Source organism: Blennius ocellaris (genome assembly GCF_963422515.1).
Source record: "Blennius ocellaris genome assembly, chromosome: 5".
Lineage (NCBI taxonomy): Eukaryota > Metazoa > Chordata > Actinopteri > Blenniiformes > Blenniidae > Blennius > Blennius ocellaris.
The window spans coordinates 10,297,797-10,320,503 of record NC_137654.1 but is presented as its reverse complement, the minus strand read 5'-3'; the positions used below and the strand labels follow the sequence as shown (position 1 = coordinate 10,320,503).

At 42.9% G+C, this 22,707-nt stretch overlaps 1 protein-coding gene across 1 annotated transcript in view; it reads left to right on the top strand.

The window, feature by feature from the left end:
- Positions 1 to 22,707, top strand: part of agrn (agrin) — a 318,771-nt gene that overhangs the window by 48,033 nt on the left and 248,031 nt on the right. Inside the window, exon 3 of the mRNA XM_080496608.1 lies at positions 21,993 to 22,013. Within this exon, the coding sequence (XP_080352734.1) occupies positions 21,993 to 22,013 (21 nt within the window). The remainder of the gene's footprint in view (positions 1 to 21,992; positions 22,014 to 22,707) is intronic.

Here is a 22,707-nt window from a genome sequence, read left to right as displayed (position 1 = left end):
GGACGCCTCCTCACTCTGATGGTTATGTGTTCCTTCAGTCGTCCTCACAACAGCGTTTTTTAAGTGAGACGGTGAGACTAATGTGTCCAGTCTGGGCTCTGTGTCGTTTACAGGAACAGACAAGCACATCAAAAAAAGGACCAAAGAGCTCGGCGTAGTTTTTAAGTAAGGGAGATGGAGTGAGAAGCTTAGCCCCTCATTTCAGCACCTGAACTGTATACCCTTTTTGTTTTGAGTCTCCAGCGCCCTGAAAGGCTTTTTTACTTGCATGTGCGCTTCGTCGGAAGTTTGCTGGCTGCCGCCAATGATGCGATGGAAGAAACAATGCGAGTTTGTCAACAACACGAGATCCCAGAAGGACGTCTTTTGTCATGCATATTAAAAGAGCTCTTCAGTCAAAACAAGGCAGCTTCAGTCTGTCATTATAGCTCCCAGATGACGGAGATGTCCTTTCATGTGTTTCCCACTCAGGGCCCTTCCCTTCCTGTTAAAGCGGTCCCAGTCAAGCACCCTCTCCCTTTAACTCCAGCAGCGCTGCCAGAGTAGCTTTTTTAAATCCGAAGGGTCTGAGCCGATGGGCTGCCGTGCTTTTGAAGCTGCTGCGAAAGACGGTGCTGGACAGCTTTGTCAAGGTGAAGAGCCGTCAGAGAAAACAAGACAGACGCAACAGGAAGCTGCGTTTAAACAAGCTTGTTCAATCGTAACATCAGATGAAAGAGCAACAAGGAGAGATTAAAAATCATCTGAACATTGTTATGAAAAATATTTTAACTGCTTCGTATTTTACATGTTTGAATTGGTCAGTTTATAAATTAGTGTTAGTCACAGTTTTATCTCTCCCTATAATAAAAAAAAAAAAAACAACAAACCCAGAAGGGTCTTTACCTCCCATCCATCTCAGTAAATTGCATTGATCATACATACAAGTCCTCGGATCTTTTCCGGTTTGTACCCCCCCAAAAAACTGAACGAAAGCCAGGACATTACTGGAAACACGTCCCAGCAACACTCAGAAGATTTTGGGACTTTGCTTGAGCTGGGAGTGCTGGTACTAGCAAGCATTGGGATTTAAGTAACTTAAAGTGTGCTCTCGCATAACGGAAAAACAAACGAGGCTTTGTGCATTGGAAATAGGATTTTAATGCCTTCTTGTTGTGGCTCAGAGAAGATTTCTCTCTGATTAAATTCCGGACCGGCCTTGTGAACTGCACCCCATTTTCAGAGCAAACACACCTGTAAACCTCTAAGAAGCCCTCACTGAGGCGTGTTGCGAGGCTTTGATGTGCCGTCTGGGTGATTGATTGATTAATGCAATGAAGTTTTATGTAAGCCCCTGTTTGCAAAAGGCAAAAAAACATTATTTTTTTCATGTTTGCTGCAGCATGCCGAGCTCTCCTCCACTTCTTTTTTTTGGCGTGGCATTTCTTCTGAGCTTTCAGTGGAAGTGGCCACTACAATGGCCACATCGCGCCGATGTCCGCGGGACAAAACACCTGTCAGCCACGGTCACGCCTCATCGCGGTGCCTGTTGAAGTGGGAGGTCCTCCTGTCACTCAGTGCAGCTCCCACATCTCTTCCCCTCATACCATGTTTTGGAAGAGGAAGCTTTTAAAAGAGACTCCTCAACTGTCCACACAAGTTTTCCGAGCCCCCGATTGATTTTTGTCTCTTAACCCGTGAAATGCTGAGATCTGGGTTGAAATGTAAGTGTGTGTGTGTGTGTGTGTATGTCCACCGTGATGGATGGCCTTTGCCACCATGTCAAATACTGTGGGGGTCCCTCCGAGATTAAATGGGAGCTGTGCGTGTGTGCGTGTGTGCGTGTGTGCGTGTGTGCGTGTGTGCGTGTGTGCGTGTGTGCGTGTGTGTGTGTGTGTGTGTGTGTGTGTGTGTGTGTGTGTGTGTGTGTGTGTGTGTGTGTGTGTGTGTGTGTCGCCATGCAGGAATGCAGATTTCATGTCCTTCCAGATAATGAGATTAAAGAAGTGCCATAAGAGGAATTCCAGCTATCCTCCTTCTGCAGACCTCAGTAGTTCGAACAAGTAGAGTGTGTAGAGGAGAGGACTACATTTATTTACCCCACGTGAAGGAATGGATGTACAAGAGCAGTTTCAGCAAGATTTTGATCTGAAATTGGTCTTTTAAAAACTGTGCCAAAAGCTTAAATCCAGTGCTTTCATATGATAAAACTTTTCTTGACTGATTTGTAATTTGAAAGACAGGAAATGAAGCATCCCCAAACAAAGGAGCCCAGATGCTCAAGTATGTTAGAGACGGAATGGAAATCTTTTATCTTTCACTTTGGAAATACTACCGAGGCCCTGTTTACACATTTCTGGTGAAAATGCATCGTTTATGTTTTAGCGACGTTTCGCATTTATAAAGAAACCTTTTGAGAACAACATCCGTTTACATGGAAACAGAAGTATTACTCTAAACGATGCCAGTATGTCAGGCCACCAGTTGTTGTGGTTGGCTGTTTTTGTAATGAAACCACACGCACGCACACACACACACACACACACACACACACACACACACACACACACACACACACACACACGCACACACACACACACACACACACACACACACACACACACACACACACACACACACACACACACACACACACACACACGTGCAGAGAACAATACGCGATATAAAAATTAACAATGGTTAGTACACAGAAATCTGTATAGACGGATGATTAAGTGACTCTCAACTATAAAATTACCAAGTCCAAACAGCAATATGGAGTCATGACACTCTGCAGGCTGCATTTGTTGTTATTGTCCATCTACTTGCACATGTGTAGAAAGAACTATTCACTCAGGTCATGTGTGCATGCATAGTAGCAGTGATTCAGAAAAGACAAAGTCATAAAGTTCCGTCTTCAGAGCTGTTTTCAAAACGTTGTGTTCTCAGTGATTTCGAACAGCATTGTTGCGTAAATGGACAATCAAAATGCAATGGAAGTTTTGCAGTTTCCCTTGAAAATGTTACGGGGCCTTTGGAAGGAGAGCAGGATGAGTGTAAGGTTGCAAAAAGTAGCGCGAGAAACAACAAAACGTTTGTTCCTTGTCTAATTAATACAGTAAAATTTACTCTGATTGTGACAATCAGGATAAATAAGGCTATAGGCTTCATGTAATGTGTGTGGATAACATTGTCTCATTGAATTTTCCTGAGAAACGTGCTAATTTATAAAAATACACAGCATTTTCTATCAGGTGTTCACAAAACAGTAGTTGCACACGTTGTTCATGAAGTAAAGGAGATTGAAAACATTGTCCAAACAGCCAGGATCACAGTATCACCTCCTCTGAAGGATGACGGAATGACTTTAAATCATTCCTCTGTTAGGACTTGAGTGGCTGGTTGATTACAGTAAACAGAAATGATTTCCAATAGAAATCTCACATGGATGAGCTTTTTCTTCCCACAACCTCGACATGTCTTTCTCTGATCTTTTCACTATGTTGGTTTACCACCGTGTGTCTCTGTTGTGGAATGCTGTGGAAGTAGATAGTTGTTACTTATACTCTTATTATGGTGTGCAAAATTACAGCCCTCCATATCCTCTTTCCTTTAGAGCCAGTGTTTTGTAACACATGAACTCATTACGAAAATTGTTGGTGGCTATCAGGTAGTACAAATTCTGTGCTGCGCAGGAAAGTTATGTGTGTGTGTGCTAATCCCTGCATGCGATCATACCAGTGACATGACTGCCCGTGTGTTTGTGTGCATGCATGTGTGCAAAATACCGGGTGCCTCTGTACCAGTGTGGTGCGGGGGATCCCACACAGTGACAGGCACCGGGACACCCACCTATTTCCCTTTTTTCTGTGTGTGTGTGTGTGTGTGAGCCTGTGTGAGGGTGCGTGTGTGCGCAACTTGAGCCCCTCCACGTGATGGCTCCAGTCCCATCCTGCCCATTCACCCATAATGACTGGTTCTCCTGAGACATACACACACACACATGCACACACACACCACGGGTGACTTCCGACATGGGACTTCTCTGGCATTTTCCCAGAGCCTCTTCTTTGGTTCACAGCGAAACAAGAAAATGATGCACGGCGCAGACTTCAAAGCCGTGTGTGTGTGTGTGTGTGTGTGTGTGTGTGTGTGTGTGTGTGTGTGTGTGTGTGTGTGTGTGGAGGAGAGAAGAAAAGCTACACACAAGCAAAGACCTGATATGTCATGTTGGAATGGAGCAGCTCTGAGAGGCAGAGACCAAAAAGAGAAGACATGAGACAAGCTCTTACATGTCTGAGGCTGATCTTGTGTCGGCCTGCACCGACATTCCTCTCTCTTTCCCCCTTCTATCGCTCTGAGTGTGTGTGTGTCTGTGTGTGCGTGCGTGTGTGTTCCAGTGGGCGGAGTACTCTCATACGCGGGGCTGATGTCTTTGTGTCTTAACTGCTCGCCACACAAAATGGGCTGCTAATGTAATTTTAATGACACTGTAATAGCCTAATAATGAGCAGCCAATAATCATCATTTGCCTAATGGGCATCACTTCACAGCTAATCACTTGGACATGCATGTGGATTTCTGTTTCTCTGGCGTGTCACCATATTTTCCTCTCTCTTCCTCCCACACGAGTGACAGCTGCAGTCCAGTCATTTGTACAAGACTTAATGACAACTTAGATTTTCCTCGAGCTTGATTTGGATTTTGCACATCTGTCTCTCAGGTGCTCAAGTCCAGCACTTTGGCTTAGTCTGAATTATGGCACCAATTAGAAAAAAGAAACACCCTGTGATGCTGCTCAGCCCAGTTTGGACCTGATGCCAGCTACAGAACTTGGAAGAGGGACAATGAAAGGCTGGAGAAGTTATGCAGTGTTACCAAACACATGGTGGAACAGGATTATGAAAGGAGAGTCCCAGATCCCAGGGAGACTCTGAGAAATAAACATGAGGAGTGAGTGAGTGTGCGGTGGTGGTGGTGTTTTTGGGGTTTATTTTGGACACTGCTGCTCAGACATTTCTGATGCCTGAAGAAGGGTTCCTAATGACTCCAGTCCACTGCTGACTTCTCTTTGTCCCATTTGTGGTTCTGATAATGACTTGTTAAGTATTGCTTGAATTACCAAGAAATCTGAGCCACACCACTATGTGTCCCCCGGGAGCAGCTGTTGTCACCTCTGTGGTCGTCTGGTGTTTGATCTGTAGAGTAGCTTTGTTGTCTTGTGCTCTGGTTAATGATACAACAGCAAAAATGTAATCCCACCTGAATCCTGTGCCTGGTTTAATCCAAGAGTTCAAACTTCTAAACTACATGTTATAAACACTGAGCAGAATGCGTAGGGAAACTACTAAATGATTTAAATTATCAGCCGAATCAGAAAACAGAAGCAATCCGAAGAATTTATCCAGTCAGTTTAATCCCTACTGCAAGTAATGCCAAAAAAAATAATAAGAACATGTTTACATGACATTTTCATGTGAAAATGCAAAACTTTTATTTCGTTTTGGACATACGTTTATATGAGAGCGTTGCTCGGGGCTACTGACAATTTTACTTTTTGCCTATTTGTGCCTATTTCCATTTCAGATGGAGAGGCACTATTAAAATACAGAGTTGTTGCAGTATATTTCTGTATGCAGTCAGTTTTGGGGAACAAGATGCACTTTTTTCTTATTCGAGGCATATGTGCACCATGAAAGTTATCTTTTAATACCCTTGTACTTGTACAATGACAATAAACTATTCTATTCTATTCTATTCTATTCTATTCTTATTTGAATATAAATGTTTATTTTCAAGATGCATGTTGTTCCTATAACCCAGAGGTTTCCAACTCCGGTCCTTGAGGGCCCCTGTCCTCCATGTTTTAGTTATCTCCCTGCTTCAGCATAACTGAATCTAATGATGATGTCATCACCAAGGTTGTGAAAAAGCCCAATAACAAGCCCCTCGGTGCAATCAGGTGTGTTACAATTGGTTAGAGAGCCAAAACATGCAGGACAGGCGCCCGCGAGGACCGGGGTTGGAGACCCCTACTATCGCCTGTATGATCTTAGTGTCAGCTGCAGATGAGTAGATGGTGCCCATTTTACTAGACAGGTATCTGGCACGTCAAATATGAGGCATAATTTTTGTTATGCCTCATAACCCTGAACCCGCACATTTCTTCAGTAGGTAGAAGGTGGAAGCCTTCCCCTGACACTGTGAGCAACTGTTATAACAAGTAGAAGTTGCCTGTCATCAGTGTCAGCACGTCGTAAACGTGTAGTATCTGAGACCTTGTAGTTATGCTGAAGTACTCAGTGGCTGTGTTTTTTCAAGCGGATGTCCGAGATTTAAATCTTCCTGTCAGCGGGCATATGCCATGTTGACGTGTCCTTGAGTGAGAGCTCATCTTCCTCACCAATCGGTGCTGCAATCTGACCTTCAAATCCAGAGAAAAAAAAAAAAATTCGTCACGCATCACATGGTGGTTATATGTGGTTTATTACACTGATTTAAGTGTGTCCTGGTCTCTGCAGCCTGTCTGTTTTCTGTTCTCAGGGATGGAAGCATTGTAATTTCTCCATTGTCACCCCCCTGTGGACACTTAGCATGTAACCAAACTCCTCAACTCACAAAATGGCTTAACCAGATGGCTACAGCGGAGCGAACCTGCCCCGAATTCCACTTCTTCCCTTTCTCACAGTCTGACAGCTCCCCTTTCACACCGCTTTATGTCTGCTCTTCACTCAGAGACGTAATGGAGAACCTCAGCATCCCGGCTCGCGACAACAGCAGGAGAAAACACCGGCGGCGCTCATAATGGCGTCTGTGATCTCTGTTGTGGTTAGTCTATAAAAAAAAACAACCTCTCACCTCGTGAAAGACGGGGTGTGGAGGGAGTCGCTGTGTGTTTCCCTCGTTCCCTGCCAGGTTACATCATGATAAAGCACAAACACATGGAAGCAGATACACAGTCATGTGAACAGACACAACTAATGTGGGCCTTGTCATGGTATTTGTGTGCAAGCGTGCGTGCATGTGGAACAGGGTGGCTCGCTCTCCCTGTGGGAACATTGGTGGCCATTGTTGGGTGCTGGGCAGATGGGGGTGAGTTGCTGACGTCAAACTGGAAGAAAGCCCAAAAATACCGGGGCGACGCAGCCTATGTGTGTGTTTGTGTTTGTGTGTGTGCCAAACGATTTTTGGGGGTAATGGCATCACACACCCACACACATGCACCATTCCTCTTTTACCTTGCTAATTGAATTAACTGCGCGGAGCAGCTTTTGCTGCGAACCCCTCATTCCCATGCCACAGTGGGATGAACAGGACTGAATTTTAGCCGAGGATTATGGGAAATGTAGTCAGGAGTCCAAAGCTGCATGTGTTTTAACTGTTTCAAACACATTTTAGTTCCGGGGCCACATACAGCACTATTTTATTTTGAGTGAGCTGAGTCGGTATAATAGTAACATAATAGGCTTTAAATTGAAACTTTTCTTTGTTATGGAGCAGAGTATACATAATAATGTCAAGCAATTATAATGGAAAATTACTACAATCGCCACAGGAAGCCAATTTTAATGAAAAATACAGTGACACATACTCCTATGGCTGTTGTATCATACGTGTTTTACCAACTCACCCTGACAGCAAGGCTTTGAGGGTGTTGGTAGTTTACAATTTTTCATGGCAGTATCACTGATATAGCTCGGGTCGCATTGATTCTGCCACCCTTAAGAATTTTGTTAAAAATTGTGTTTTCTTGATATTTGTACATTGATATTTCTGCTTGGTGGTTTGGCGGACCAGAGTAGAGCCTCTTGCAGGCCGGCTTTGGCCCAAGGGCCTTATGGTTAGCATCACATCTCTGAATGTAACAAGTGACATTGGAAGAAGTGAACTGAATGAATGAATAGCTCAGTCTCTCTCTCTCTCTCTCTCTCTCTCTCTCTCTCTCTCTCTCTCTCTCTCTCTCTCTCTCTCTCTCTCTCCCTCTCCCTCTCCCTCTCCCCCCCCCTCTCTCTCTCTCTCTCTCCCCCTTGTCAAATGGCTGGAAGTAAAGCCAGCAGAGACAAGTGGATCTCTACGTTTCCTGGGCTATCTGCCGCTGACGGGGAAATGCTGGGAAGCTGATGGATGTTAAATAAGGCTGCGGTCGGTCCGCAGGCCAGCGAAACACTGCCAGCTCTGGAAACTTCACTGTGACGCCAACATTGGTTTTTCAGTGATTCAGTTTGTGCACCACTGTTGCTGTTTTCCAAATCCCTTGCGTTTGTTGAAGATTAATGGTTTTACCTCCAGAAGATCATGATAGTTTACATTTATGCTGTGACCTTGTTTTTTTCAAATGTTATTTTCTTTTTTCCATGTTTTTTGTGTTAACGATAAGAGTTAAAGTGTTGTGTTAAAGTGGAACATTTTACATTTTACAATTTACAATGTAAATGTATATTTCAAAAAACCTTGGCTGAAGGCAGGGTGAACCCTGGACAAGTCACCTGTCCATTACGAAAACAAACAAGCAATTCAGAGTCACCAGTTCACCTCATATGCTTGTTTTTGTAATGTGGGAGGAACAAACCAGAATGCTAGATAAAACATGCAAACGCCACTGCTTTGATACAGTACATATGGAATTTGTTGTATTTATTGGATTACTTATTTCAGGTTAGTCAGTTGGTTTTTCGTGTCATCATGAGGAAAAAAAAAAGTTTTTCTTGTATTGACCACCTTTTAGCACATTTAGTTATAAAAATAAGATAAAACATGGAATTTTACACATATTTCACCTTCCAGATACGATGGGGCAATAAAGATGTGGTTGAGATGACTACCTTTTTTTTTTTAGTCGACAGACGGACGATCAGTTATAAAGCATCATATTATAAACTCTTTCTACGTTTCATTAAAAATTTTTTGTCATATACTAAATGATATTTCTCTATGAATTCCACATTCAATCATATATCGTACTACACATTCATACAAGTAAATAAACATTATGGCTATAAATACACTTGTTTAATGTAAGTTGAATGTTGGAGGCGTTTGATTGCTTGAGAAAAAATCTAAGACTATTTACATGTTAACTATATGCAATCCACTGCTGTATCTAAAGATCAGCCCGGGGTGAATCGAGAATTTAGTGGAGGAGCATCTCGAAGCTCATCAGTCTCAGATCCTTTAGCAGCGCTCTTATCCAGCCTCTTGCCGGCGGGCTCCAGCCTCTCGGCCTCAGCGGCTCGGTGCAACTTGACGAGGCGCTGCGCGGCTGCACACCTGCTCCGACCCACGGTGATGGGATGGAGGGGCGGGTCAGTGGACCGTCGCCATCCCCCCTCATTCTAACCCGCAGACATGGCTGTTGGACAGGAGCGCATCAGAAACTCAGTCTATGGGGCAGCATTTTGATTACAGCATTTAATTAGTGGTTCGTGACATGACAATTTTGTGAGGTTATTAAATCCTCCCAGAGCCAATTAGACTGATTATACATCCCTCTCCTGGTCCATTATACAAGAGCCTGGCCGTGTTTGCTAATAGAGTGATCTGGTGCGAGAGTCCTAAAATCCAGAAGAAGGAAAGCTTCATCGAGCAGCTTTAGGTTTCCCACCATGAAAAACAATTATGAATTGGATTGAGATTTAGTGAAAATGCCTGAAACGGTGTGTGAGGGCAGCTGCGATGCGATGAAAGCCGTAATGTGGCAGGTGTGGAGTCACTATGTAATATTGAACGGCCGTGATATATTTACATTTAGTCAGGTTTTAAAGTGCTACAATGTCATTCATGTTTATTTAGGTTTGAGTGAACCACTTTAATCGTTGTGGCATGTTAGTCTTAACACATATACTTCATGGTTTAAAAATCTACACTATAACATGAAAAACAAAGGAGTATGAGTGTGTGTTGATCATCTTAAAGCCCGATTTACACATCTTTCTCAGGGGAAAACACAAAACTTTTGTAGTAAATGACCTCCAAGGTCGACATTTTCCAAAATACACCGGCTTCAACATGTACTTGTTGGGTCCGTCATCAGATGGCGATGGCTCTTCACTGGAGTCTCATCAACTCAGTGACGTTGCTCATCATTAACCTGCTCACAGTTTATTCTGTACGGCTCCTTTTGTGCTACATGGTTTATGTATAGTTGTGTGTCATGTCATGATTTGGTGTTTGATAGGCGAACTATTGAAGGCAAGCAACTGGATGTGCGACAAAGCGTTCATAAGTTACTGCCGTCTTCAAGTCAATTCATTAATGAAGCCTGTCTGAGGCGGAGGAAGCACCGGCAAGATTGATTAGCTGACTCCAGCTTCCAGAACGAAAAAGTTTATCAAGTTGCCGTCGTCAATCTGTCACACCTGTCATTAGTTTTCCACGTGTCGCGTCCTCCGTCGACCACAGTTGTCAGCGGAGTTATTTTTCTTGCACGGCAACTCGTCGGAGAGCACGGCCGTGCAGGGGCTTGTCCGTGGGCGAAGTTGTGTTCAGAGCAGTTTGGAGGCTCCAAATTCTTGCTTGTGGTGGGTTTTTTTTGTTTGTTTTTTTTCTTTTTCAGTTTAGACAGCTGGTTTTTGGACGGATGGATGAAGACCGCTGATGTAAAATCAAACAAATCAATCCGTCTGAAAGCTAAATTGCACTCCAGCTGCTGGAGGAAGGATCATTTTTTACTTTCCAGATTACACTGCTCTGATTCTCAGGCGATGGCTGAACCAGCGTCTCTTAGGCTCAGGAGATTGTTTGAAAGATGTATCGAGTCAGCAAGCAAGTCTCACCTTTTAGCTCATAGTTTTTATCTCGGGTAAAGACCTCCGCTTCAAAAGTGGCTGTAAAAGCATTAGAGTGACTTTGAGAAAGACCTTCAGCTTGTATTCAGGTTCATCACTTTTTAGGTTGTTGGTCGAAACAGATTACGAAATGCATTGCGACTGAATACAGCATGAGTTGATTTGGTGCGTGGGATGAAAGTGGATGCAAACACACATTCAGGCTTGTCGTGCTTATGTATGACCTGGATGACTATACTTTTGCAAGAGATGGTAAAGCAATTAAGCTGTAATTGAATAATCTAAAAAAAAAAACTACCATGTTTTTTTTCACAATTTGTAGTTTTAACCTGCTTACTCTGAAGAATGACTTTTAGAAACAATTAAAAAAAATTATTAAATTGTTTCATTAATGAAAAAAAATGCTCGGAAGACTGTTGTACCCTGCATTTGCTCATAGGCCCGGTTTATACAGAAGTGGTTCATCGTTGTTTGCTTTTTCGTTTGAGAAAGGCTTTGAGTTCACTTGAAAATGTATAAACAGGGCCCTTGACTCTTGGCAGATAAAACAACACTCATGGAAATATTTAATGAAGGTACACATGAAATTAAACAAGAGAACATCAAGTACAACAGTATTGAAGCAATAACCAACCAAATAAATCCACAACACCAAAACCTATGTAATGTAATTTTGTCCGCAGACACAAATACTCAACTGAACAAACCATTCTCCAGCTTAAAACACAAGCTCAGTAGTTAAAGAGCTACCAAACAAAAAATGACAACAATAAAAACCAAAGGCTTCACATCAAAGTCAGGGAGTGTCGCATACTTATACTAATCTTCGTAATAATCGACGTGATCTCGCCGAGTTGACAGTCTTAATTCAACTGCATAGTGACGTCTGCTTATTTTGGGATAGAAATCAAAGTCCAACATATTGCGTTATTAGTATAATCCAACCAGTCTGGATCGTAAGGGTACACAAATCGCTGCCTCCACCCTTGAATGCTACACCTTTTTCTTTCTTTTTTTTAACGGAAACTAGTCGAATCGTGTCGACTCTTGATCTCGATTCCCATTCTGTGTGGACATGTGATTTCAAGGTGCGTATATGTGAGTTTCCCTTTGCACAGGGTTTCATAATTAGATAGAAACTTGCAGCAAGCGAGGGAGAGGATAAAGAGAAGGTAGAGATGAGTTGCTTGTCCTGCATTTGTATGCAGTGCAGGGCGGCTCAGGAGCTTACCTGAGCCAGCCAACACTCACAAGACGGTTTCTCATCAGCTCTCATTGTCAGCCAGAACACTTAAGACGATTGCTTCCCTGGTGACCCGAAATGCGTGGGAGGTTGAGATGAAAGGATGCACAGAGAGAGAGAGAGAGAGAGAGAGAGGAAAGGGTGGAGGGAGAGAGAGGAAAAGAAGACGGTGATGAGGAAGCTGAAAAGAGAAGTCAGATCGTGGCGCTGACTTCAACAGCTGCAACATGTTTTCTCCTCATATTGGTTACCGTCAGACCAATGTGCCCGAAACACTACGAAGGCGTCGGCTTTGAGGATTCTTCTCATTAGCCTGAGAAGCTGAATCTGGTTTCAGTCGGCGTTTAAACCTTGGGGAAGAACAAAAGTTCATGAAGATTTCCATTTCCAGGTGTCTACCTGTGCTGGGCCATGCCTGGTCGTACCAGCATGGGATTACCCTGACTGCTTAATGAAGTCTGTTTCATTTTGGGGAGGACGAAAGGTGGATGCACTTCATTAACCTCTGCGCTACTTACAAAACACGCACGCACAAGCACACACGTACAAGGGGAGCAGAAAAGAGACGGGCTACACTGAGGGCGGAAGTAACTAAAGCACATGCCAGGCGGATGAAGATGGATGGCAACCTTTTCACTGGGTGCTTTATCTTGGCCCACACAAGACAAAAACAGCAGCTTTGTCCACATCCCATTCTGTTTTCCCACTGGAGAATGGAGAAACAATGTCTCCCCACTAAAGACCCTGACATTTATGGATATTAATGACATGTCAGATGAAGGTGCGGTCCATTCAAAGAAAGTACGGATAATAACAGCTATTAAACTTCTGTCCGGATACAAAAATCTCAATAGTTTACATGCATTCATGCTCATACATGTTTTTTGGGGGGCTGCACGGAAATATTAGTTTCAGCAGTTTTTTTGTTTGTTTTTTTTCATCTGCTGGGTAGAAAGAAGCTCCAAGTATTTAAAAATAAGGCCAACATCATGCAGTATTGATATATTCTGGATAAGAAGGAAAAGGAAAACTGGCAGACGTTTTGACTTGTTTTTCTATTAATCAGGTGAAGATAGTTTTGGAGAGAATTTTCATTTTGAGGGAGAAAGACTCAAAAATAACTATATAATCTCAAAACTGCAGATGTTTATTTCTTCCAAATGACCTTCCGCCTCAGTCTGACATTTCTCTATTTGTCTAAATTAGGCATTCCTATACATTTCCACCTGAAAACCCAAAACAGGAAAGTGATGACTCCTCAAACTGAACGTTGCGTTCAGGAATTTAGGAATGTTTTTGTGTTTTGGGTGTCCGTTTACACGATAGTGATTGGACTCTCAAAACGCAATGTATTGAAAATGGCACCCAAGGTGGACTTTTTTGACAAAGCTATGATTCTGTTACTATGGAAACGGGGGGAAAACACAACTTTTTGCACACGGTTCAACTCGTCTCTGTGGAAACGGGGAACATGCAACTTATCTGAAACGCTGCTACTGCGCATGGCACCATGGCCGAACAAAATAGTTGTTCTGCACATGTGCGAGTAGATGAACAATAACAACAATAGTGTGATGACTCCCAGTGCATATTCTCCTGGACCTTGGTAGATTTATGGTTGACGGTCACCCGGAGTAGCAATCCAACTCGAGCGTTTCTGATGTTTCCATCAACAGACAACGTTTTGAAAACTTTGCCATGTAAACGCAAACGTTTTGTGAAACAAAAACATAAAACCAATGCATTATTAGAAGGCCTTAAACCGCCTTCTAAACAATCATCCCCAAACCTTTTTGCAGGACTTGATGTTTGCTTGAATTTTCCAGAATTGTTGCTAATAAACTTTGTCAGTCGCTTCACATCCAGCGTAAACTTCTCAGTGAGGATTGGAGCTGCACACCTGCTGCCCTTAAGCTTTCCAGGATTGCATGCTAAGTGGATTAAGAGTCCAGTCAAGATAATTACTTTCACTTATTTTTATGTTTGACTTGTTGAAAAATGCTGACTCTCATGCCTTCGTGAGCCTTTAATCATACATGGAGGAAGACTCCCCGCAGGAACGTGTCTTCAGCTTTGAGCCGATATCTGTCTAATTTGTTTCAGTAGGAAACCTGACAGGACCGTCAATGGGCGTTTGCTTTTTTTAATACACCAGGCTGTTCTTCATTAACCAATGCTCTGATCCCACAGCTCTCTCTGCTTGTGGGCGCACATGAATCAGATTATAATATCCTCTCATCTGCCGAGTGCCTGAGCACGTCAGCAAGCAAGGACGTTGTGCTCCTCTCTTACCGACCTCTGCGCGTCCTTTGCCTGCTGCCTAATCACTTCAGCCCACATTCATCATCAGTTCACATCTCTCAAGATTGGATCAAACTTTTTTTTTACAGATGAGCGTGTGTGTGTGTGTGTGTGTGTGTGTGTGTGTGTGTGTGTGTGTGTGTGTGTGTGTGTGTGTGTGTGTGTGTGTGTGTGTGTGTGTGTGTGTGTGTGTGTGTGTGTGTGTGTGTGTGTGTGTGTGTGTGGGAGTGGGTGTGGGTGTGGGTGTGGGTGCGGGTGCGTGTGTGATTCCAGCCAAATGTTTTGGTCTTGTGTTCATGTGTTGAGTTTCCCGAGTGGATTATGTGACAGCTGATGCTCCCTGTCCTCTTCTCATCTTTTCCTCACCTTCATGCTTGTTCTCTCTAATTCCACAAATCTCTCCTTCTGCTGATGAATTTACTATCTTGTTAATTGGCTGAATTAAAAGCCATTCCCTTTATTGGTGCAAGCTTGTGGGTCCATTAATGGATCAGTATGTTGAGCCAACAGTGAGGACGGCTGTGCTCCTGGGATGGAGGATGGGACGCTGTACAGCCAAAGTGGGGGTGGGGCAATGGACTCAGTGACATCAGTGCTGGCAATGGAGAGCATGACTAGATTCAGAGCTTTATAGATGGCCCCACGACTTCTCATCTCCATGTGCCTGTCTGACTTTGGCCGTGCTGACATTAACTGCTCGGCTGAATTACTCAGCGAGAACCATGAGAAGCGACGCCTGTGCCAAGCTGCTACTAAATAGTGGACTCATGCTAGCGATCGGTTTGATGAATGCGTCTGGGACAAAGCCTTCATTGCTCAGCTGTCAAGGAAGACCTGACAAGTGTAATATGAGATGGCACTTTTTGGAGCCGGCTCGTGTCGCCTTTAAAAGCCAGATCACGCTTTTCTCCTTTGATAGATGCGTGGATCGCGTATTTTGTCTTTTCAAGCACCCCGAAATTGTCCCGATGCCAAAGAACTCCCATACATTGTGAATGCCTAATGGATCTTTGCTGTTGTAGGACTTTTTTTTACTGTGTGATTAGTCGTTTCACTTATGAAATTGCACACAGATATACACACACAAATGGCGATGGCGACTGCCATGCATGTGAGGCGCACAAAAGACAATCAAGGGAAACTGGGCTGACACTGTCTTTCCCAAGGACACATGAGCAGGGCGAGATGGGGGTATTTAACCGCTGACCATGTGATTGGAAGATGACCCACGTTCCCCGCTGATCAATGCTTCATACTGTATATGCACATTAATGTACCTTTACATCCACAGTACCTTTTGTAACAACATTCTGCTGTTGAGGAAAGTTTTGAAAAGAAAACTTGTAAAATTTTCAACAATTTTGGCATCGAGCTCGTCTGTAAAATGTGAAGGATGGGTTGAGATAATTCTTCATTTCACTCATGAAGGAATACAAACATTACAGTACTTCTAAAAACACAAACTGCTGAACGTGAAAACGTGCAATCTTCTTGTCACGATGCCAGAATCCTACGATCGTCATCTGAGCTCACAGTTCCCATCAATCATCAGTCTCACTGAATATGTATTTGTACTGAAGAGGTTCTTTGGATACTGTGATGCTTCTTGGTTTTGCTTCACTCGCTTATAAGAGTTATAAAAAACAAAAAATAACTGACACAGTGTTTCTGTTTTCAACTGTATCCAAAACGACATACCTATTCATCTTAATAAAAAAGTTTCAGTACATGACTGTAGAATCTACTTTTCCCACTTGAAGCCTTCTGACTTCCATGCATGCTTTGGTTGCTTGTAAAATCATCTGCTTTTGCACATACTGTATGCACTCATTCAAATTAGTCATTACTCTACAGTTGATAGGAAGCGCAATGATGACCAGTCATGGACAGCACACATTTCCTACTGTCTCCCAAGTTCAGATGACAAATGGATTTGTTTTGAGCCAAAGCCAACCCTTCCACTATTCTCCTACACCTCGCACATTTCAACAAGTCTTACTAAGGCCTGTTTACACAACGATGCTCAGAGTCACTGAAAGTTTAACTTTTTGAAGACGGCTTCCAAAGTGGAACTTTGTGAAAATGCACCATCTCCATCTCCATGGAAAAACACAACTTTTTTTTTCGTTTTTGTCGTTTCCATTTAAATGGACATTGTTTTCAAAATGCTGCAGTGTAATCGCCTACCTTTTTTGAAACTAAAATGCAAAACTGATGCACTTTCACAAACGTGTAAATGGGGCCTAAACCGAGCATGATTAATGTGTTTATTCTTGTGGTACCCTCCTGCTCACTTGTATTACTTATTGGGATTGACTGGATGATTTTGTGCTGTGAATTTATAAAAAGTGTACCACACATTCAAACCAAAATGAGTCAAAACATATCAATACCAATTTGTGGTCAGCCTATTTCTAAGAACCTAAGGCACTTACTGTACTTCAGTTTTTATTAGAGCCAAACTCATAATCCAGTTGCCCTTTTTTTATTTTTAATGTATTTGCAACAGCTGAATAAGTAGGCAGCTGTAATTTAGTGGTAGCCCATAATAACTACCTGCTGAATGAGGCCAAGAGTAAGTGATGGGCTTTTCAGATTTAGCTCTTGTCAAGATTTCATATTCAGATGTAGCTTTCTATGCAGAGACTGACTCCACAAAGTTATACAGATTGTGAGTTTGAGGGGAGGCTGGCATCTCTCGCTGCAGTTGGAATGTCAGGAACGTGGGGGCTGTCAGCTGGACCCCGCTCCATAATGTCATCAGGTGCTGGATGCAAAGGGAAAACGGGGGAGGAGTGTTAACACGGAGTTGCCTCCACATCCAGCTGGATCTGGACGGAGAAAAATGTCCGCCTGGGAGTGAGAGCCTTCAGCACAGAGCATGGATAACAGTCCCTCCCCAACAAGGAGCCGGATTCACGCTATCGCTGTGATGAGTGGTGAGAAGAGACGAGCCTCAAGGGAGTCTGGAAAGCAAAACGTTTTCATTTGTTGGGAAAGTTCCAGTCAGGAATCTCTTTAAATCGCCACTTGCACTTGTAGATGTACTCTTATCTTAGACTGTGCAGAAAGCTCATCTGACTCATAACCAAACAAAATAGTAAAAATCCACACTGAGTTTATTCTGCCTGTAGCTGTGGCTTTTTCAGTCTATATCATGTCAGCTTCAGGGGTTTCTAATCTCTTCCCTCGCACTAAATTAATAAAGGCGACCCTGGTACACAGAGGAGCTGAAAATTTGCGCAGCGTGAAATTATGCTGTTGTGATTAAAATCCTGCTTGAGCAAAAGGAAACCTTTTTTGCATTTTTGCTTAAAAAAATTTTTTTTTTTACTTGTATAATCACAGCATATGCAAATATGTCATTACTAGATTTAAAGTGGCCCCTGGGCACACAGATTAGCTAATCCCAACCAAGTCTTTAAGTAAACACTCACACAGACCTAATCTGAGCCTCTCACGAAGAAGCAGCCAGATCAGGACTCACCTCCAAAGCTTTATCCCACAAATAAATAAAAGGAAACAGCAAGGGGTTCAAAGCATGAGGGATAGGCAGAAATGGTAACTCTCAATCGGCGTGACCTCATCAGCTCAAGCCTCATTTCCTGTAAGCTGAGGCAAATCCGCCACAATGAAAATAAGCAGGGCAGCCTCGGCTTCTCCTTTTTCCTCTCGGCCAGCAGTTATTTGGCAAAGTCCGCTCCGGCCACGTAAATTGGGGCGACATGAAGGATGTGTTGCATGAGGTAAACAAGTACCAAAGGGATCCTTCCCTCCTCTCTTTCTCTTCCTCTCTCGCCCCTCCGGCCCATTTCTCAGCCTCTTATTTATTCAAGTGTTGGAGAAAAGGAGGGGACGGTGAAAGGGTTGTATACACCTCACAGCTGGAAACTGATAGGACTTTTTACAACCCACAGTGTCCTGTGTGTGAGAAAATACCGTCGCCGCTGCAAGACCCTTAGAAATCTCCCCCTTTCGACAGTTCTTAGGAATATTTGTGTGTCTGACCTAAAGGCTCTCCAGTCCAGACTCTCATATGTTGTCTTAAAATTCAATTCATCGTTTTTGAAGGAGTGATCTTGAAGGGCTGCTTTTATGTCCGTCTGATGATGCCCATAACCTCTATTGATTAAAATGTATTAGATTTGTGTCATTTTAGAGAGTGAGGCATTACATGTGATGTGGATCTAAATCAAGGATAATCTTATCTAATTACTTTTTTCATTTTTCTATTTTCTTAGTGCGAGGCTGAGAGAGGCTGAAGGAGGGTGACTGCTGTGACTCAGACAAAACCACTCTGTGACTTTTAAAGAGTGTGAACTTTTACTCAAAGCATACAGAATTGAGCAAACAAAATGTACTTTATTCTCACTTTAAATTTCAGAACCAGAAGTAGAACTGGGACATATCCTGGATAGTGTAAATGCAAATTATTTTAAAATCATATATATATATAAAAAGAACGTTTTGTTAGGTTCCAACATTCATTTTGCGCCAAGAATGGCCTTGACATTTAAAAAGCTTAAAAAGTGATTTTATTTTTACTATCCACATCTGTACAGATCCCTTCTAGTTCTGCAACTGAAAGACAAACTTTGAGTACGTAGGACTGTTGGCATGTGAAAGATTGACTTCCCACTTTTTGACAAATACGGAGGTTCCCCCCTTGAAGCTAATGTGAAAACACAGGGAGGCATTTCAAAGTGTACAATAGAGCTGGGGAAGGAGACGGGGGGTGGACGACACATTTTTCTTCCTGTCTGTAAAATCCTTCCTTTTTTAAGGAGGGCGGGGGGGGGGGTATTAAGAGGGGACAGTAGTCTTTGTGAAGAGAGGTTCACTCTTTGCTCTACAGCTGACGGGCAAATATCCTTTGACATTATTTAAGCCCTCGTGTGTCTATTGATATCTTTTACTGCAATAACGGAAAGAAAAAGTACAGAATATGATGCATTTATTTTTCTGCCCTTTAAAGACTTACTGTTGGCAAACTTTCTGTTTAGAGAGGACACTTTTGAGAGCATCGGGTGAAGTGTCATTGACATTCTGGGCCTGTCCGTATTATGTGTGTGTATGGGTGGGTGGCAGCATGGCAAAAGCTATTCAAGAGACCAGTGGGTCGATCTGCCACTTTTGAGGCCCTACACACACACACACACACACACACACACACACACACACACACACACACACACACACACACACACACACACACACACACACACACACACACACACACACACACACACACACACACACACACACACTCGCACACAATCTCTTTAATTTTTGCAAATACTCTTCTTTCATATCCCGTGTAATAAAGTCCATTGAAATACGATATCTCATCGAAATACCTCGTACACCTCTAATCGGGGGTAACTAAGGGGAGTTCTCGTCAGAGATCCAAAACACCTCTCAGGTCCTCTTGGTGTGTTCGAGCTCAAGCTGTGACAAAAAGTGAAGCCAGTCACCCTGAGGAGAAAACTCGTTTCAGCGGATTGCGGTTCCAATTGTATTGCAAACCAACCAATATACTTCAGTCTGTTCATATCTGCGTCTGATCCCTCAGTCCCTCCAACCATTGCTTGTGTAAGATCCAGACATACTTAACTCAACTTTGAGTGTAGTAAAATATCTTTCATAGAATTCATTGATTGCACTACCTTTTACTTCTTCATTTGTGAATTGATATTTGACAACTAAATGAATAAAATAATGCGACTATAATGAAGTGTAACCTAATTGTCATTAGATGCGAGCAGTGAGTATTTCTGTGACCAGTCATGTGCATTCATTTTGGCACTCTGAGTCGTCTTGGAAGTCCTGTGACCGGTCACATCGCTCCGTCCGCCTCCCCTCGTCTCTCCCGGACATGAATCACTTTGGGCCGACCAACACACTCAGAGCTAAATGAACTCCCCCTCTCACTCGCCCTAATCACATTAGCCTAAGTGATATGGGAACGCCAGGCCAGACACACACTCCCTCCTTCTCTCTCTGTCTTTCAACCCAAATAAATAGCCACTCCTCCAGAGCTTTAAGTTGTCTTAAGCTCCATCTTTGGATAATAGACCGTTTGCTCCCTCAAAGACCCCAGTGTAGAATAATGAGGATCAAGACGAGAGCAGAGAAAGCAGGATAAGAGAAATGCAATAGGGTGGAACAGAGGAGGAAAGCTGACACTCGGCTAATACCCGCCCCGGGACAAAACCCATCAAAACACCTGTTTAGTCCGGGTGTGAAGTTATTGTGCTGCATTTTCTGTGTGGTTCCCTGTTAATGGTGTTGCACTTGATTAACTTTTAATGAAACGTCCCTATGCTTGATGGAGGTGTGACTGTTTAGATCACCTGAAAAAACCTTTAAGATTTGTTAATGCTGCAGCATTAACACAGTTAACGACAGTTGGAAGACTTTCTAGAAAAGTGCCATATGATGAAAACAAATTCATAAAGACATGTCTGGATGATCATACCATGTTAGGCTTAATCTACCTAACTGTTGACAAAATCTAGATTTTCCATGAAGTACATTTTTTAATGCAATAAATTAACTCTCAACATTTTCATTAAACTCAATCAACTGTCGTAAGCTAGTTGTTCAATATCAATTTAACAACTTCCAATGATGAAACAGGGTTTTATTATATCACATATTTCTTTGTGGATGTTGCACTTTTCCTGGATGCAGCTCTCATAATGAAACTTAAATGTTACTGCTATGACGTAACAGTGCATCTCGTCCAAGTTCCTCACAGGTGCGGCCATCCAAAAGCGAATATTGCGATTTGTCGACAGTTCCTGTAAGACAGGCAGAATTTGATCCGATGCCGATATGCTTGCCTGGACACAGACGGAGTGTCTCCCCGTGTGCCTGGTTAATAATCGATGGAGGCAACTCTGTGGTTTCTCTGTTATTCCCCCAGTAAACAGCTCCCTGGCTGAGCTCAGCCCATCTTTTATGGATGAGCCTCTCATCTGCCCCGTCAACACCGCTTCCCCTCAATCTGCATCAGCTGGGCAAACAGCAGATTGACAGTCCTGTGCAAGCCCGTGTGTGTGTGTGCATGTGCGTGTGCGTGTGCGTGTGTGTGTGTGTGTGTGTGTGTGTGTGTGTGTGTGTGTGTGTGTGTGTGTGTGTGTGTGTGTGTGTGTGTGTGTGTGTGTGTGTGTGTGTGTGTGTGTGTGTGTGTGTGTGTGTGTGTGTGTGTGTGTGTGTGAGAAAGATGGAGGAGGTGAGCTAGACTTGTGATTCTGGAGGTCTCCGGGTGCTTCTCTGTTAGCAGTGCGTGAGCGAGCCAGGCTTTGCTGAGGCACACCGGCTCGATAATGGTGGGCCAGCGTGTCTTCATTGGTTTTTCACCCTGTTTTCTATGTCTTGACCTTTGCTACATTTTAAATCTACATGATGGAACTGCTTGGATGATTGGAAACTTTGAGTGGAAGGTACTTTGAAAAATGCAAAGATTTATATGAATACCCCCCCCCCAGTGACATGGGTAATTAATCATCATCATCATCATCCTTCTACTTGCTGTCATTAATCCATCCCAAGCTTATCCACAGCTTTGTTTCAGTCCTGCTTTCCAAATCTTGTATCTGTTCTGTATCTGTGCAATCTAATATTTCACTAACTGTTCTTTTTATTTTATTCTTCTTTCTTCCCCTCATTGCCTGCTGAAGCTCACAAGTATATAGTTGCAGGTAAGTACTTCCTTCTACTGCTCTCCAGTGTTGCTTCTGTCCAATGTGAGCTACAAAAGTAGGGATGATATTTTAATTAAGGAAATCCTTCACATGATTTATAAAAAACGTAATCTCGTCAGAGTAAATTGTATCTTTTTGAAGTTGTAATTGTTGTGACAGTTTCAGAGTTTGTTCTTTATTCAGTTTGTAGAGGATATGAGGATGCTGTGCATGTGTGCATAAATAATAAAGCAGATGTATGTGGGATTTGCTTTTCTGAGCTGGTCACCTGCACTGCCTGACCTAATTAAGAGCTTCAGATTCTCATTCACATGCAAACTGGATGTACTGTATGGGATGTGGTGTGTGATACAGCTGTAGGGGCAATTTGCCACAACTGTGCATAGTCGCCTGCAAGAATAATACAAACCACGGCACTAACGCGTATCGTGTTTTCAAGCTTTTTAAATTGTGCATTGATTGTCATAATCATGTTTACTGTAGCACAGAACTTTACATCAAAATTAACCACGTGCATTCAGCGCAGAGACGCACTCATGAAGCCTTTCAATGCCAAATAACTGCATCCGTATTTTGCGTAATATCGTCTGTGAGTGAACTGTGCATAACAGTCGTTTGTCTCTTTATATTGAGCAAACTTGTAATGCTCACAGCACTATTATAGAGCACTATTTCATATTTTTGAAGTATG